At 40.6% G+C, this 19,017-nt stretch overlaps 1 protein-coding gene across 5 annotated transcripts in view; it reads left to right on the plus strand.

Annotated features, from left to right (window-relative positions):
• Window positions 1–19,017, plus strand: part of ATP11C (ATPase phospholipid transporting 11C) — a 176,561-nt gene that overhangs the window by 149,888 nt on the left and 7,656 nt on the right. For 4 of the 5 annotated variants that reach the window (XM_067724140.1, XM_067724141.1, XM_067724138.1 and 1 more), the window contains exons 24-28: window positions 2,168–2,295; window positions 6,770–6,905; window positions 9,094–9,159; window positions 11,359–11,462; window positions 14,795–14,948. In XM_067724140.1, the coding sequence (XP_067580241.1) occupies window positions 2,168–2,295; window positions 6,770–6,905; window positions 9,094–9,159; window positions 11,359–11,462; window positions 14,795–14,948 (588 nt within the window). The remainder of the gene's footprint in view (window positions 1–2,167; window positions 2,296–6,769; window positions 6,906–9,093; window positions 9,160–11,358; window positions 11,463–14,794; window positions 14,949–19,017) is intronic. The other variant, XM_067724143.1, reaches the window with a different exon arrangement.

The raw sequence follows: 19,017 nt of genomic DNA on the forward strand, positions 1-19,017 counted from the left end.
GAGCAGCTGCTGACAATCATCCCATGTGGGCTGGTGGGAGAAAACAAGAGATTCTATTAAAGCGGTAAGGGCCTGTGGATTTTCGGAAAAAGTTGGGTTATGCATTTTCCAATTATAAAGATCTGCAGAGGAAAAGGGCCAATATTGGAGAGGTCTATTCCCTTGGCCATCGGGGGGGCCATATTCTCTAAGAGGTAGGGCAGTGGAGTCCGGGGAGATAGCCCTCCGGCTCCTAGTGCCCACTGAGGGACCCCTTTCTTCTTCCATCATGGATGGTTCCTTTGGTGCCGAGGGCAGTGGAGCTGGGGGTCCTCTAGGTGGTAGGGGATTTGGGGCCGGAGGATAAGGGGGTGGGGAATCCAAAAGCAGCAAATCGGACTGCGGGTCAGGATAAATCGCCTTCGGTAGATCCGGGGCGTCGGGTAGCTTCTCCGTGTTGGGGTTTTTCTTTAAGGCTAATATCTCCGACGCTGCTGATGTATGCGCGGACGTACCTGTTGAGGAAACAAAGGGCCGGACCCACGGAGGTGGGGAGAGAATTAAATCTTCCCAGACCAAGACATATGGTACTTGGTCTGGATGTCCGTGGGGATCTATATTAAATATCTTAGACTTCAGCAGCTTAATCTTGTCTAATAAAAAGGCTCCTTCGGGGGGCCATCCTATCTGAAATGTTGGCCATTCAGAGGCACACGAAGTCTGCCACTTTCCTTTCTTTACCTCTACCGAAAAATTATGGGCTCTGGCCCGAACTTCGGTCCAATAGCTTAGGGTAAGGGAAAGAGGAGTCGTCATAGTTTGTCCCATTGTCGTCCGTCAGAGAAGAAGAATAGACCACAATACAGAAACAGTTAAAACTCCACGAAACACATATACGTATGGGCCACCGCGAGCTCGCTTCAAAACCGAAACTTCTTCAGATGGCAGTTATCACCAAGGGAACTGCCGAAACCGAGTGAAGGGGAGACAGAGTTTGCCTCTCCTTCCAGATGAGCCACCAGGGCGTCCCCTAGGGCTCATGGACGCCGGCTATTAGCACGTCTGCCTAGCCAGAGGTCCGATACAGATTCCATAATAAGCCGATTCTTACGGCTTTCCTCCGATAATGGCCCACAAAGAACAAGGGACAAACAGACAATCAAGCTCGAGCTTACCTGGTACCTCCAACTCCCGATGTTCTTGTGGTCCGGGGCGAGTGGAATCCCGGACGAGCCCCCAAATGTTAGACCTGCGCAGTCTCCTAGGAGTTTCGACTCGCCCAGGAAACAACAAGAGTCGGAAGCCGATGCAAAACGCAAGAGGTTTATTGAAGGCCGGTGCACCGGGGTTCCTTGGTCCTCACGTAGGAGGTCGAAGAAGGAACCCTTTTGGGCGCGAATATGTCAGTTTTATAGGTTCCCACTTCCCCGTATGTAAATTATAGATTTGGTTGTGTTCTCCTGCTGATTGGTCCCGGCTTAGGCTCGGACCAGAGAGGGAACTTGTCCCCAGCTGCCTGATTGGTCTTTGACAGACACCTTTTTTACATTTTGTTATCTCCCCTCCTTCTCGGAAGGGGGCCGGACATCCTGGAAATTCACCCATTGTCTAAGAAGCCCCTATTGTCTGGAGAGTTCTTAATCATTAGCTGGAACAATGTCCCTCGAGTCCCACAGCTGCTTTGCGACTACCTAGAGGGATGGGATAGCGAGGTTGGAGGGAGACACAAGAGGGAGGAGGTATGGGGATATATGTATATGTATAGCTGATTCACTTTGTTATAAAGCAGAAACTAACACACCATTGTAAAGCAATTATACTCCAATAAAGATGTTAAAAAAAAGAGTTTCTCCTTTACACATACTTATATATAAATTTACTTGGACTAATTAATAAAAAGAAAAGCATATATATTTAAAAAAAGAAATAGAGCTTATAGCTTGTAAACATTCTGAATAAGATCGTATTTTAAAAGGGAGGGTATTTTAATATGCCTATGTTTTAATATGTTAGTTTCTTTTCTATAGTGGTCAGTTAGAGTGACCTTATTTACAAAACCTCCTTTGCTGTCACAAAAGGTGTGAAAGGAAACTGTCTTGTTTTAGCTTGTGAGTTTTTCTAAACACTTAAATATCCTCTTGCAGATGATTGTTACATTACCTTTCTCTTCTGTGGTTTGTCATTACAGCCACTGTATGATGCCGCTTACCTTACAATGTACAATATCTGCTTCACATCCTTGCCCATCCTGGCCTACAGTCTACTGGAACAGCACATCAACATTGACACTCTGACCTCAGATCCCCGATTATATATGTAAGTTGAACATATGTAAGTTAACCCCCCGCCCCAGACTTTCAAAATTGTGGATTTCATTTTATCTACAGGTAGGAAGGACACAGAACTGCCCTCCTGGTTTGATTACATGGTTCTGTTCTGCATTTTTAGCTACTTAAACCAAACCATCCAGCTGGAAAATGATGTATTTCCTAGGTATTGATATATGTCCTGTAGTTGAATGGGTATGAATTATTTAGTTCAAAATCAGTAATTCCTAAAACTTTGCCCACATTGTCATAGAGTTCTAGAGTCTTGGATGGAGACACAATAGTTTAACTACCTGCCACCCCCCACCTCCCCCAAGAAGGGCCACACAAAGATCTCTTCTAGTTTAGAATATTGATCCCTCCCTGTAATGGATTGAACTGATGATGTTATGTTAGGCTTTCTCTTGTAAACTGCCCCTGAAATATAGCCTCCAGAGTGCTTTGTTAGCTGCATTCTAAAATGGCATTGTTGTAAAACAATTAAGTCATCAAGCCATTGTATTCATTTTGTGTTAGTTGGAAATAGATGCTTTTCTCTATGGGTGGGGGACTTGGCACTAGCCCCAGTTGCTTAACCTTTGATTAAATTAGATTTTTATAAGTGAAGCTTACAGCTAAAGATAAAGATATTAATTTACAGCAGGTTGTAAGCGTTGCTAAATAGTGGGTAGCAAGTGCAATAGAGAGACTTGGGTGTGATTCATTGGTGCGAAGTGAAGGTGCACAAATTTAAAGGATGACTTTAACCAGTATGACTCATGAAACTCACATCTAGGAATTGTTAGACTTAACCAGGTTTATAAAATTAGTTGTCATTTTAAAGGTATTTATTATAAAAAGTTTAAAACATGCAAAGAGTGTAGCAAAAATACTATTTATATAGTGAACTTCCCTGTCCTTACCACTCAGCTTCAACAATTATCAATTCAGGGCCAATCCTGCTTCATTAATAACCTTGTCTTATCTATCAAGGACTTATTTTGAAGCAAATATCAAACTATATAAAATAGTTATTTCAGCATGTATCTTTTACATGTACTGTTATAACAGTACACTATCATACCTAAAAATTTAACAAGTCATATCATCAAATATCCAGTCAGTGCTCAAATGTTTCCAGTTGACTCAATTTCTTTTTATGGCATGCTTGTTTGAAACAGTATATAAGGCCCATATACTTCAGTTGGTTAATATGCTTCTTGAGACTCTCTTAATCTGTAGGTTAACTTGGCAAGTTATTTGTTAACGAAACCAGATAATTTATCTTGTAGCATTTCCCCCAATCTAGAGTTTGCTGATTGCCTCCTCATGGCGGTAACATATTCTGCTTTTCCCTGTATTTCTTGCAAAGTGTATTGTTAGATCTAAAGGGGAATCGTAGAAATCTTGGTAGAAATCTTCCAGAGCATCAGCTCTCACACCTTCTTTTTTTTAAAAGAATGAGGACCCAGGGCCCAGAAATGACTTGCCTAAGGACACAGCGTGTAACAAGAGGCCAGAGCAAGATCAGATTTCTGTCCTCCTGATGACCGGCCCTGTGCTCTTTTCCACAGGCTGGTGGTTTTCAAAGATTGAGTAGCAGTGTTCTGTTTTCAGACAACAACTAAAGCGAAGACCAGTAGTGCAGTTACTCTGGTTGAAGAGGGCTTTGGGTGGCAGTGAGCAGAATGCCTCCCGTTCAGTCCCACCAAGAGCTCTAGCTAATCTCCTGCACTCTGATCCCAGCTCTGCCACTGACTCTGTGGCCTTGCTCAGGTTACTTGACTGAGATGGGCCTCAGTTTCCTCTTCAGTAACAATAGATCCAATCACAATGTTTTGGGGGAGGATTAAATGAGTGACTACATGTAAAAACTTACAGTGGTGCCTGGCACATAGTAAGTTTTCAATAGATGGTAGCTATTAATCTTATTATTCTAATACCCTTCTCCACATAACTTCAGGGCTATGCTGAGCAATTTCTTTTTGTTTGTTTGGTTTTGGGTTTTTTTGGTTGGTTTTTGTGTGTGTGTGTGTGGTACGCAGGCCTCTCACTGTTGTGGCCTCTCCTGTTGTGGAGCACAGGCTCCGGACGCGCAGGCTCAGCAGCCATGGCTCACGGGCCCAGCCGCTCCGCGGCATGTGGGATCTTCCCGGACCGGGGCACAAACCCGTGTCACCTGCATCGGCAGGTGGACTCTCCACCACTGCGCCACCAGGGAAGCCCCGAGCACTTTCATACATTAAGAATGTTGAAAACTTGAAGCAAGCCGTTGAGTACAAATTATTAAGGGTTTCCATGAAGTTTTAGTTACCGCATGCAGGTGTAGGTCATGAATTTTTAAGCAATGTTGCATAGAGGGCATACTTGCCACATACGATGGAGAAATGAAAGCCATAGCATACCTATCACCCAGCCCAAAATGCAGCTTCCTGCCTGCCCGCTCTGATGAGACTGTGCTCTCAGCCTGTCACTGTATTGGAGATTGCTCTGTTACTCTGAGCATTCCTTTGTAAATGTGAAGCTCTAGTCTTCATATGTGTCTCTCTCTGCATTTGTACCACTTAATGTTACTTGTGGCCTTGTGTAGCATATTAATATCACCTTCGGGGACTTAGTGACACAGGCGTTTACCAAAAGTTTTGATGTGAAATGTGACATAATTGGATCTTTTCATATTTTTTGAGAGAAATTTGAAAAGTAAACTGTAGTTCTTTTCTAGAGGGTAGAGGCATAGTCTGTTTCTTATACAACTTTAAAAGGCAAAAGAAAGGTCCTGGTACACCTACTGTCTCCCATTGTATGGAGGTGCTCAGGCCTGTGCTGCTGGTCAACCGCTCCCCCCCCCAATCTTCACTCCCTCGTGTTGCCCCTCACGTTGGCGATCATATTCTGAGTTAACAACAGGTTCATCATTCACCTGAGCGCAGCTAGAAAACCTCAACTATAACCCAACACACCATGACTCCCCTTCCTTTCTTCCCATGGCATGTAATGTAAATCCAGTGACTGGCTGGAAAGACAGGAACCACTTCCTGCCTCAGCCCAAGTCAGTGACTCTCAAAAGCCTCATTGGCTGGCAGTTGCTGGGCCCTCCTTGCAAGGATCTTTAAGGGAGGTGCCTTCCCTGTGGCTCCCAGTTGCCTTGGGAACACGACTTACTGGCTGTGGGGAGAGCTTGTTTCTGGGAAGCAGCTATACCTCTTTCCCCCTGCAATTTTCCCAAGGCAAACAGCAGCGTATTGCTTTATGCATCCCCCTACATTGCTGATTTCTGTGTGCACCTGGAAATCCTAGTACGCAAAAGTTGCATAATTGCTATTTTTTCAGGAAACCCTACAGCACTCCATACCAACTGAACAAGGATCAGTTGTATTTACATCACAAAGGTCTTTCTTATTCATTACAGCCCAGTGACATTCTTGGTAGTATTGGCAACAGGTGTGCTATTTCAGTGATTACATACCTTTTGATAAATGTTAAGAGGAATTTGAAATAGAAGCTAAAAGAATTCCATGCACAGACCCATCTTCTTTTTGCCCCATTAGAGTTGTTAGCCTTCTTCAACATTCTGACTTGTACCCAGAAGACTGCTATTTTGGACAGATGTTAAACTTTTGATCTGGCCACCTGCCATTTATCAAAGCATGGCTGTACAGCTTCAAACATGTTATTTGACTCAATTTTTAAAATATAAAGGCTACCCCAAGACCTAAGAAAGGTTAAATTCCCAGGCAGAAATCTTGATTAAACAAAATATTTTAACAATCATAGTTGCAAAGCCATGGTAGCTTGGTTGAGAGCATGTGATTTAAAGTCACATCAGTCTAGGATTGTATACTAGCTCTGTCCCTTACTAACTGAGTGAACTCTGGCATACTGCTGTACTAGTGGTTCCCAAACTTTACTGCACATTACAATTACCTGGGGAGTTTTTAAATTATCCTGGTTGCCCAGGTTACACCTCATGCCAGTTAAATCAGAATGAGGGTGGGAGCCAGACATCAATGTTTCTAAAGATCCCCTGGTGAATCTAATGTGCATCAAAGTTTGGAAACCATTATGATACACCTTTGTGAGGCTCATTATTTGTAAATGGTAGTGATAAGAGCCTATCTCATGTGGGTTTTGTGTATACAAAAATGGACGATGTAAAACTCTTAACCCACTTTTATAAGCGTATAATAAGTACTCAGTAAATGAGATCTAATTATTATTGATGATATTATTATTGTCAGTGGCCAGAATTTTAACTTAGAAGCACTTTGACAGTTTACTGCAACACCTCAGACAGGAGGTGATTGCACAAAGACAAACCTGCAGCTCGGTCTGGGCTTTTATCAAAAGCTTACCAGTCCCTCAGGGATAGCTCCCTTCATTCTAATAGGGTCAAACCCCATGTGCACCTTTGGCGTTTCACTGTATCTTTAAATTAACAGCCTACAGAGATTCATTAACTTGTGTTTCTTCCCATTTCTCAATAGGAAAATTTCTGGAAATGCCATGCTACAGTTGGGCCCCTTCTTATATTGGACATTTCTGGCTGCATTTGAAGGAACAGTGTTCTTCTTTGGGACTTATTTTCTTTTTCAGACTTCATCCTTAGAAGAAAATGCAAAGGTAAAAAAGAAAAACATCATTACATCTTTTAGTATTACAAGCATGGCTTAATTTTTTTCCATAGGCACTGGATCTATCATACACATACTCTAGCTGTAATCATTTTGCAAATTATTTTTCTAAAGGTATGGTATTTAGTTCTCACAGTGTCCTTAGAACAATAGAAGTGTTGAAGTGAGAAATCACTTCCTGCATGCACGGCTAACTAGACAGCTTATGTGCAAACCTCTGGAAGCTTAACTTGGCTGTAATTTTACTAGATGAACAGAGTTCTTGGGATTTCAGACTTTAGACCCATACACTTTGATGTGAGCAAGGCTTTTCCTGTTTTAAAAGAAGTGTCTGTCCCTACTCAGTTCTTACTCATAGTGGCCTTCCATGCTTAGAGTGGAAGGGGGTAGCTGCCGTATGTTTGCAGTATTTGCCCAATAATTAGGGAATTCCCTTCTCTTCCTCCTTCCTTTCCACATGGGAGCATAGTGTTTTCCAGAAAGGCTACACAGATCCTGCCAGTATCTTCCCAGCCAGCGACTACATAGGTCAGCATCTGCATTGGGGTGATTTTGCCCTGGCTGTGCTCTAGGAGAGAATTGCCAATGGGGTGAGGTCTTCCAGCAGCCACACAGTGGAAAATCAAACCCACCACCTTGCTTGCTGCTTTCACTATGTTCTTTGCTATTTCTGGGCTTCCTCTTTTATGGTCATTCATTGGTTATAATCATATGAAGCAAAGCAAAGGTTCAAAAAGACTTTATGAGTACACTGACTATGTCTAGAGCCGAGACAGTCAACATCTGTTACAGAAGTGATAGGCTCAGTGAATTTGAATGATACTTTGAAATTAGGTACTACAATTAGAACCTCTCTAATTTGGACTAACAGAAATCAGTTTAGTATGAATCCATTAAAATTATTAATCACTGAGTAACTGCTGAGGAAATACAGATCTAGTACTTTAGAGTAGACATATGTAGCATTTGCCAGGGAGACGGCCCTACTAAATCTCTCTGTGCATCCTCGGGCCAGTCCCTTCAGTTTTCCAAGTCACCTTTACCCAACAGTAAGAAGAAGAAATTCGATTTTATGATTTCTCAGGTCCCTTCAGCTTTATGACTGATTCTGTAACTCCAACTTTTTATTTTGTATTTATTTGCCACATAAATTGTATAGAGCTGACTGTACCCTCCTGCAATTCTATTGACATGGTTCATTTGCTCAGCAAAGTCTACTGGTGGTGCATGGGGAGCCTCAACCCACCCTGTGTCCAAGTCATCACTCATTTTGAGTTCATGAAGTCCAAATGAATTAGATTTTATTGTATATTGTTTGCTAAAATTACAATAAGTATAAGGACTACTATCAGCAATTAAATATAACACCATGTACGATTTGATCAAATCCTTTTTTTGCTATTAACCTTAATTTTTGTTTTTATTTTTTTAAAACCTTTTACATTTCATTTTCTGTTTTAATGTTATGCATTCAGATCTTGACAGCGTTTGGTAAGCATATGTGCCATTCATTGCCATCGTTTGGGTTTATATACATGGTATCTGCTTTTCTTTGATGTGCACATTCTGACAACTCTAATATTTACAGCCACAAAATTAGACTCTATTTTATTTGTTTTTTATTGAGATATAATTGACATATAACATTATATTAGTTTCAGGTATATAACATAAGGATTCGATATTTCTATGTACTGAATGGTCACCAAAGTAAGTCTAGTTACCCTCTGTCATCATATACTCTATTTTTAAAATGTGAGTTCATTTGTCTGCAAATTAGTCTTTATTTATACATAGAGATCTTTAGATCTATATTATAGGAAAAGCCTATATCAAACTCTTTAGATACAGGAGCCATCCAAATGACTTGTTTTTATGAACGTTACTGTTAGTGGAATAGGGTTTTTCCTGCCTGTATCACACCAGTGTGTTCCCTGTTTTATGCTTCATGGAATCACGAAATAAACCCTACCAACCACACATGTGGTATAGCTCTCCAAGAAAATTTAGGCTCACAGTAAAAGCCAGCATTTTGGCCTGATCTTTTGAGCAGATAGTTCCCTAAACAATTTATACAAAAATCTTTGGCAATTACACTCAAGATTAAACTTGGCTGTTTATTTTTTTTAAGCAAGCTTGTATATTCATGGTACACGTAATTGTTGAATGTTTTTCAGGTATATGGAAACTGGACTTTTGGAACCATTGTTTTTACAGTCTTAGTATTCACCGTAACTCTGAAGGTTAGATTTTTATTTATTCAAATATATTTAACACCATTTTTATAATACTTTCTGGTCTTATATCTTTTTTGTCTTCTAATCTTTATTTTTACTGCGAGTTGTTATTCAAGTCTGAATGCTTACTAAAGTTATGTGTGATATTAGAGATTTGGACATTTATATACTATTTGTGATCCATTTTTTCCAGTATATTGCCTATCCTCTTTTTTTTAATACGCCATACTTATATTGGAAATCTGTTCCTTCTTTCCTGCTATTTTTGAGATGTTAAGTGGTATATAAATGGGCTGTGTGTATGTGTGTGTTTCCATGTTAAGTACTTGAATATTTTTTAAGTTATATATCTGTTTAAGAATGCCAGTCCTTAAAGGAATTTGGGTACTTAAGACAGTTGAATATAGGTGTCCATGAGCAAGATATGTGTGCGAAAGAGCTTGGTAGTGATGACGTTTTGTATAATGTATTCATCACTGAAATTTACCCGTATTTGTGATGAAATGCATAAGAATATACAGCAGGTAACATACAACAAAGGCAGTTTTGACAAAATCATTGGCATTAACCTGCAGCCATGTAATAATGCTGCGTTCTGAATACTACCCTTGAGGTTCATGAGTTGGGACTCCCTTATAGTTGAAGGTATAATTAAAATTATTTTGATCATTCCAGTAATAAACACCTCACATGGGGTTCAGGAATGAGTACCTTTAAATGAATTCCAGTATGCCCAGTGGCCAGAATTAGAATTCAGAAGTATAAATGACAAAGGACCTCTAATCATTTCCCCTCTGAAGTTTTATACCTGCTTCATTTCTCGTACCGAATACAACTAACATGTTTGCATTTTTCATCTACTATTTCAGTAATATTTTGGGACTGCAAAAGAAAATGTTACAATTCATCTCAGTTTAGCCACTTACTCTCTGGATGTCCTTGGGCAAGTGACCTCGTTTCTCAGTACTTACATTTCCTCTTCTATAAAATGGAGATAAAAGTACCACCCACCTCCCTTAGGATTTTTTTTGTGAGAAGTCAATTAGTGAATACATATAAAGCAGTTAGAATGGGGTCTGGCACATAGAATGTGCTCAGTACAATAGATGCTAGTTGTTATTTACTATTATGTCTCATAGGATCATAATTTGAAAGGGAATCCTCCCCACCCTTTTTTACCCCTGGCCTTGCACATGGCCCCAGGGCTTCCAAGCACCCTTCATAGCTAAAGTTGGCCTTGCTGCAGCAACTTTCACCTGTCCCTCAATATCCATCCACTCCCTCTTCTCTGCATGGGTATTACTGTGGCATGTTCCCTAGCAGCCAGAGGCTGGAAATTCAAGACAATGTTATCAGTATCCTGTTTATAAGTGAGCAACTGTTAACAGATTGCTGAGGAGCAGGGTGTCACAGCAAGTAACAAAACAAACACCACCTCCTCTTCAGAAATTAAATGCCCTGGATATTAGGCCATGTGGCCCAGAAATTTTAAGCAAGCAGAGTGGACCATACTTTTTATTTTTAGATTGCATTTGAAAATCCCAGGTGCCACAATCTGAAGAAACAAGCAGCCCTGGAAGAAACATGAGAGGATTAAAATCTAAGGCAACTGAAAATGTTATTAATTTAATGGAGTAGATACCGACTTTGCAATTGAAAAATTGCACACTACATAGACCCACAGTCCATGGCTCCATGATGCCTGACGTGTAGAGCTAGTTGCCTTTGCCTTTAGTAACCCTCATCTGTTGTGTTTGAGCTCTCACGACTCCTTTGTGTAGTTTGTCTTCTCTTCCTAGCTACTCTCTCCCTCTCCTCCTGCTTTTCAGTATGCCTGCCTCCACCAGCCAGGCCTTCTCCTTTTGCCGTCAGCTCCCTGACCGCCACCACTTAAAGACGCGGGGCTCCAGTCTCTGGGATGTTACCATTACCTCATTCCTTGCCCTTCCTTCAGTAGTGAGGCATCTGCAGCTGTACTTGCTTGACCACACCTCCATGCCTGTACTCCTAGAGTCTAAATGCCTGAGGGCAGAGCTCTTTGAAAAGTCTGGGTTCTGTTCTTCTAGTGCCATTCTCTTCTGGTTGCCTGGCCCAAGCTAGATCCTCCCACAGGTATCATATTGTGTATAAGTTGTCAAATACCATCAGATACGGCCTGGTACAGTTTGTACTCATCATGAAATCTCTTGTGTTGTATCCTTTCAGCTCGCCTTGGATACTCGTTTCTGGACATGGATAAACCACTTTGTGATTTGGGGTTCTTTAGCATTTTATGTATTTTTCTCATTCTTCTGGGGAGGAATTATATGGTAAGCTACTGTACGTGTGTAATACGTAAATAACAAAATACATATATAGGTACATTGTATATGCAAACATTAATTATACTTTTAAAGTTTTGATTATATAAGATGGCAAGTCTTCAATATTAATGGACTGGAAGTTACTTCTAGCCAGTAATGCTGCTATTTCAGGTAAGATTTCAAATGCAAGTATATAGACTGCACCAGTTACTCAAAAGACCTCCCTTCTGGTAGCCCCTGTCCAAATCTTCCGACCTGAAGGTGTGTAAACATCTCTCTGTGAAACGAAACTAATTTCTAGCATGACCTCCCATGTGATTTCCAGTAGAAATACTCATCCTATGAAGTTTCTACACAATATAGTGGCCAATAGATACAGTATTATCCATTTGGACCCTGTTCTCTCTTTATGGTATATTACTCTCCTTCTTGTCACTACAGATGTGCTCAAGAGATAGAATATATATCACTTAATACTCAGAGGGTTATATTTGAAATCACCGTCCCATTGTTTTGGGGGAGGTAAAGGTAGACTCTCTAGCTTGGATTTAAAGTTCATTCTGTTCATCTTGGTTCAGTAGATGTTTATTCAGAATCTGTTTTGTGTGAGGCACTCTATGGGATACAGAAATGAATAGCCTGTACCCCTGCCTCAAGGAGACTAGAGTCCAGTGAGGGGCACATAAGCTGTGATTGGGAGAGTTATAAGGAATGAAAATAAGTTAGATTTTCATCTCCTTTCCTTACTCCCAGAGGCCTATATTTTGTTTTTTAATATCACAGTTTTCATTAATTGGTGACTTCCCCTGACAAGGATGCCAGCAGCAGAGACCAGGACTAGAGTAAGCCATAGGGTAAGATTCTAGGAGTACATATTTTCACTGGTTTGAGCAAAATCATACGTACAAAACAGTCCATATTATCACAGAGATGTGGGGATCATGTTTATGTCCCTTGAGACTTAATTAGAAGAAACTCTTACTGTTTTGGAAAGCTTTTTAAAATAAAAGCCTGAAGAAATAAAAATACGGACAACCTAATCACTTATGGAAATAGCAGCTTCAGAAAGTATAATTACAGCATTTATTTGACACCTATATAAATAATTATTGAAGCAGTGAAGCTGAAGGAAGTCTGTTTTCTTTAATAATATACAAATGAATCAAAGTTGATTAACCAAATACACAATACACAATTGTAAGGTCATAATTCTGTCTAGGAACCTGTGTAATCAGTATCTGAACTAATTATGCAAAATTTCCACAAGAATGAAATGTTTCTAGCAAACTAAAGTTTCTCACTCTTTCCAGACTATTCCTTATTAATTAACATAAATCCTTTAAATGATTTAAGATATTGTCACACCTGTTTCTATTCATTAGAGATGGTTACTAAAAATGAAATGTTAATAAATCTGTTTTATTTTGTTGCCTATAGTGCTATCCTTAAGTAGACCTGTATGAGTTGAGCTACTACATGAATATAAAATTTATATTATAAAGCAACCAAGAAAATGTGACTAGAAACTGTAATACTTCAGCTGAATGCTGATTGCAGCTAATCTCCAGACATGCTCAGCCCTGAGGCATTGTGACTCACCCCTCTTTGGGGATGGGCAGTGAGAATGATGATTTCTGATCCCCAAACCCCATCCAGGAATAATAATTTTTGTTTTTTACTGCTCCTCTGCAAAACTCCATAGATGCCATCAAAATCAAAAAGAAAAATGTGGAGCTTTTAATCACAGAGAGGGTACTGTGCAAAAGAATACCCTGTGACGACTAGGTGTCAATTGTCTGCTGGACCCTTATTGTGCCTCAGTTAACTGCCTAGAAGATTAGTCAGGGTGCCCTTCTGAATTAGAGTGGGAATAGAGCTCTGTAGAAATCTTTTCTTTATGGTAGGAACCCTAGAAAACTTGTTTAGCCTGGACCTCATAAGTGTCTCCACCTCACTATTGTGCTCACAATCTATTCCACATATATTCCACAGTCTAGTCCTCAGCTGTGTAGAGCCACGAGCTTGATTTTATCATGTTACATGAGAGTGCACAAACATGAATGTGTAAATGAGAAACCAGTTTATCTTCAGTGAGCACTATTTGTGATCTACTCAATGGCACCAACCACTTATCTACCTAAGGCTCCTCATCCAAGGACAGTCTGATGTATACCCCAACCTTGAGCAGCTGCTTTGCACTTCCTCCCCCTCAGCTTCAGACAACGTTCATCCTAGCCTAGTGAGGCTCTCTGTGGTTCAGCTCCGGCAGGGAAGGGAAACTGGCTGGACTTCTCAGTGGTCGCCTAACAGTTCAGTGGAAGACTGAACCCTGCAGAATGAGGCGTTCTCCTGGATTTCTGGACCCCAAGGCTTAATGTGTGATTAGCAATATTCTTCTGTCAACCTACTTGGCACACACTCGTACTCAATATATATTTGTGGATGAGAATGGTAGATTCCTCCCATTCGAGAGAGAAAATCTCTACAGTCCTTGTTATGTTTACATAGGGGTTTTGTGGGCGGGGGGTGGGGAGTGGTAATAAAAATGTCTTTTAAATTTCCAAATGTAGACCAGAAATCCTTTCTTATATTAAAAAAACAGCCAAGGAAGTAAAATGTTTGTTAGCATAAAAATTAATCATCATTTCTCATGAATATCTCTGAAGCTCCAGCATTTTCTTTTTTTTTATTATTTTATTTTATTTTATTTATTTTTGGCTGCATTAGGTCTTCGTTGCTGCTGCGCGGGCTTTCTCTAGTTGTGGCGAGCGGGGGCTACTCTTCGTTGCGGCGCGTGGACTTCCCATTGCGGTGGCTTCTCTTGTCACGGAGCACGGGCTCTAGGCGCGTGGGCTTCAGTAGTTGTGGCGTGCGGGCTCAGGAGTTGTGGCTCACGGGCTCTAGAGTGCAGGCTCAGTAGTTGTGGTGCACAGGCTTAGTTGCTCTGCAGCATGTGGGATCTTCCCGGACCAGGGCTCAAACCCTTGTCCCCTGCATTGGCAGGCGGATTCTTAACCACTGCACCACCAGGGAAGCCCTCCAGCATTTTCTAATGCAAATAAATGTTCTCCAGTTGGCAGCTTTAAAATTGATCGCTTAGTTGTTTTCAAGCCAAATGCATTTTAGCATCTTTTTTCCCCTTTGATTATCATTCCTTTCCTTTCTAAACATTTAGTAAATGAAATCGGTTTACTACTTCTGGGTCGTCCTAAAGAAAATTATTTTTATTAATGTACGTAACAAGGATTCCTTTTAAATACAAAAGTTTCAGTTACACTACTGTTTCATATAACAGGAACTGATTTGTTTTTCCATTATGTATTTTCTTTCCACTCTAGGCCTTTTCTCAAACAACAGAGAATGTATTTTGTATTTGCTCAAATGCTGTCTTCTGTATCCACATGGTTGGCCATAGTTCTTCTAATATTTATCAGCCTTTTCCCTGAGATTCTCCTGATAGTATTAAAGAATGTAAGAAGAAGAAGTGCCAGGGTAAGAACTAAGTTTATATTACCACCTGATTTTTGGAAGGGGCTTCAATATCTGCCGTGAACTAAAAACTTTATTTAGAGAATTGCATTAGTTACAGCATGTTAAACCCCTCCTTACAGGTTCATCACTTAATTTCCTCTTCTGCATAAAAAGTATAGTAAAAAACTTCGTTATCCAATGCAGGTGGTAAGTAGATTCCTTAATAGTGTTCTATGTGACCTTTAGCAATCCATATGGAGTATCTCATATGCTCCATATGGAATTTTAAACAGAAAAAAATGATTTTTTTTTAATTTAACCTAGAATTTTCACACTGGGAATTTCCACACCAACATTCCAGCTTTAACCTTAGAAATTTCCCCATGGGTTGTTTGCAGATTTTTTTTTTTAGTTGATAATCCCAATTTGCCTCTTTCAAACCTTTCCCCTTCCTTTAATTATAGTGCTGCTTAATCTCTGTGTTGCTTCTAGCCCTGTCTGTCCAGCAGTATATTTGAACCAAAGAGAATTCCTTGGATGTGGTTTCTACATCCTTCCCCTCTTGAACACACTTGTAAAAATTCGAGATTGTTTTATGAGTGTGTTTTTATTTTTGCTGCTTATATGGTAAATTTTTTGCGGGAATGAGAAGTTATTACCCTCTGTCAGCCTAATCGCTTGGCCCTGCATTGTCTGATATCTTTTGAGCCTTTCTGAAAAAGCCTTTAAACTGAAAGGGATAGATTAGCCTTGAAAATAAAACTTCTGGCAAATTTTGACCAACATGTTAATTAAATATGTCATATTCCTACCAACACTAGCTCATTTTGCCAAACAAAACCCTGTTTCGATCGTATTGACACCAATTAGATCTTGTAGCCCCTCCAAGGCAATATTTTCAAGAAGTAGACTAAGCTATATCTACCTGATCTATTTCATTAAATTTGCCAACCATTTTAGCCACAAAACTGGCTTGCCTTGATTTTTTTTTTTTTCCTATTGATTGATTCCAGTGGCTGGCATCATGCAGAATAGGGAACTAAAATGATTATAGTGGGAAAATCTTCAGTGATTAGATGTATAAGAGAGGAGCTTCAGCCCCACTCAAAAGCAGTAGATTATCAGTGGCATAAGCCACATTGATTCTTGCTATACACGGCCCAATCACTATATAGTTAGGTGGTCAGAACTGGCCTTAACTCCCTGCTTCTGCATGCCTTATGGGTGGAACTGCACACAGTAACGTTAACCTAAGACTGCCTTAATCTCTCTCTAATCCTTCCGGTAGACCCCCCACTAACTCCCTCCAGCCTGGTGTTTAGTCTTAGAATGGAAAAGTGGCATTTACTTGTCTGATTATACCTTTAATACCAGTTGAACAGGGATAAAACAGGTTCCTCCCAGAATGGCTCAAGTGGCAATTTGCATGAAGCCAAACAGAAAATGTCACAGTAAGAAATCTTTTGGTGCCTTGTTGTAATAGAGATTTGTCTAGGAAGGATCTCCTTATTTGGGAGTACACTTTGAGGAGTTCCTCGATGTTTTTCTTATTTGGGGTAATGGAGCTCATGCTAAATAATGGCTCACACCCAGCTTCATGCTGTAAAGATGAGACAAAAATCTCAGAAATCAAAACCTTCAAACATATCATCTTATTCTCTTCCTTAAGCCCTTTAAAAAAAAAATTAGACACTAGCTGGAGGTGACTTTTTTTTTTTTGGTACGCGGGCCTCTCACTGTTGTGGCCTCTCCCGTTGCGGAGCACAGGCTCCGGACGCGCAGGCTCAGCGGCCATGGCTCACGGGCCCAGCCGCTCCGCGGCATGTGGGATCTTCCCGGACCGGGGCACGAACCCGTGTCCCCTGCATCGGCAGGTGGACTCTCAACCACTGCGCCACCAGGGAAGCCCTGGAGGTGACTTTTATATAAATTAAATGGCTACTAAATATTTTAAATGTTTTTATATAAGTTAAATGGAGAGATGCTACAAGGTAGTCACAGATAAAGACTTAGAACATTTTCTTTCCACACAAACAGCAGATTCCAAACTTCTGTTGAACGAAAGCATGGAGTTCTGGGACTGCGGCCCTTTTTACTTAGCAGTGTAGAATGTTTCCAGGGTTTAGCATGAGATTTGTTTGCCATGGATTATGTCCATGATAGGAGGAATTCCAGTGTCTGTACTGTAGCTTGGCATGCTGATATGCTAGAACAACCAGGAGAATTTCCATAATCACCTTCATTCGTTCACTCATTCATTCATTTATTCCTATCGTCATTGAACCAGTGAACATGTGTTGAACCACCTACTGATGAACATCTCTCTTTACATCCAGAGTCTGAAAGGCTAGATGGTTTTTCAGACTCTATGGGATTGTGAGACTTGCAGATGAGACAAAACATTGTGGGCACTCAGCAGCACTGCCTTTTTTTTTTTTCTTTTTTCTTTTTTCTTTTTTTCCCCTTGTGAGAAAATGCAAGAGCAAAGTAGTGCATATGAATGCATAAAGGCCAACTGAAACATGGCAGCTATGACTACTCTGATAAGTCACATCTGTTTACACAAGGCTCTAGTTGGCCACATCAAAGAGGCAGAGGCCACTTCTAAGATAAAGGAGAAAAGAGTATTTTAATGACCAACAGTCTGGCATCCTGGGTGACTTCCTACTTTGTTCAATATCCCTTGCTAAGACATTGGCCTCATTGTAAAGAAACGCAAAGGACTCTTACACTGGGTCAGCCTCATACCTGACTGAATCCCTAATGGGGATTAGCTCGCGTGTGTCCCGAGCTAGAGGTAGAAGATCCCCCTGACTTCATCCAGTAAGCTAGGGATCCTTCGCATGTAGAGCCAGAAATGCCTGTGGTAAGTAGACTGCCAGTGCTATCCTCCTGTGAGTCTAGGCGGCTGCTTTAAGAAGGGGACTCAGCAGTGGATAGAGAAAATGTCTACGGCATTTGAGAAAGAAGCTAAACCATTTACATCCAACAATTATAGAAGCAGCCTTCTGTTGAATTCTATTCAGTTCAGCACACATTGCCCGAGGGTCGACTGTAAGCTAGCTGCTGTACTAGGTGTTAATCATTCAGAGGAGAAGCAGATGTAGCTCCCTCTCACAAGGAGCTCTCACTCTAGTTGAGTTATAGAGGGGACTTATTTGGAACACTTCTGTAAGCAGGTATAAACAGAACAGTAGATTCAATACTATGGCTTGTTGTAACACAGCTGGGCTATTTCAAGGTCCAAGTCACTACCTCCAGAAGCCTCCACCACAGCTGCGTTCTGTCATGATATTAGCATTAGAAAGAATTCTCTCTTCGAAAATAGGTTCCCCCACTCATTTAACTCAGGGGTAAATATTTTCACACCCTTATTTTCAGCAATGTAGTTAATTCTTGAGCTAAAGTCCCATCATTAAGGATCATAGGACTTTTCTTTAGCTTATGAACTGACAAAGCCTCATCGCCATGCTGCTGACAAGCGTATGATGAAACTATCATGGAGCACTGAACAGTGGTACAGCAGATAACACTTTAAAGGAAATTTAAAGTTTAGGATTTTGGTATTTCAAAAAGCTGTGTCCCCTCTTAAGCACATTTCTTGGGCTGTCTCTTAATCAGTGAAATACACCTGGACCTTCTGGCCAACTGGTAAATACCAGTTCCCATTTCCAGCAGAGGAATTTTCCACATATCTTTACGTAAAGTTTTCCCGTGTAAACCACCATGATCTAAAGGAGGCTTGACTTTGCCTAGTAGACATGGAAACACTATAATCTAATGAGAATGGACCCAGCAACATGGCCATACCTTGCATGTGAGGTCTGCACAAACAAGAGGAAACATTCCATTACGCAGGGAGCTCTTTCAGAGTGGAAGACAGGAAAAGGAAGAATGTCAGGTGTCTGAGCAAAATTCCCAGAGAAAGCACTTTGGAGAATACAATTTATCCTTATAATAACAATGGTGACAATGACGATTACTGTTGCAATCCTGACAGTGTCACATAGAACCAAGAGTTCTAAGGGTAACAGTCCTGTCATCTAAATTAGACAAATATAAAGTTGAATCCTAACATCGTGGCTGTTGA

Source organism: Pseudorca crassidens, chromosome X (assembly GCF_039906515.1).
Source record: "Pseudorca crassidens isolate mPseCra1 chromosome X, mPseCra1.hap1, whole genome shotgun sequence".
In the NCBI taxonomy this organism is placed as follows: Eukaryota; Metazoa; Chordata; class Mammalia; order Artiodactyla; family Delphinidae; genus Pseudorca; species Pseudorca crassidens.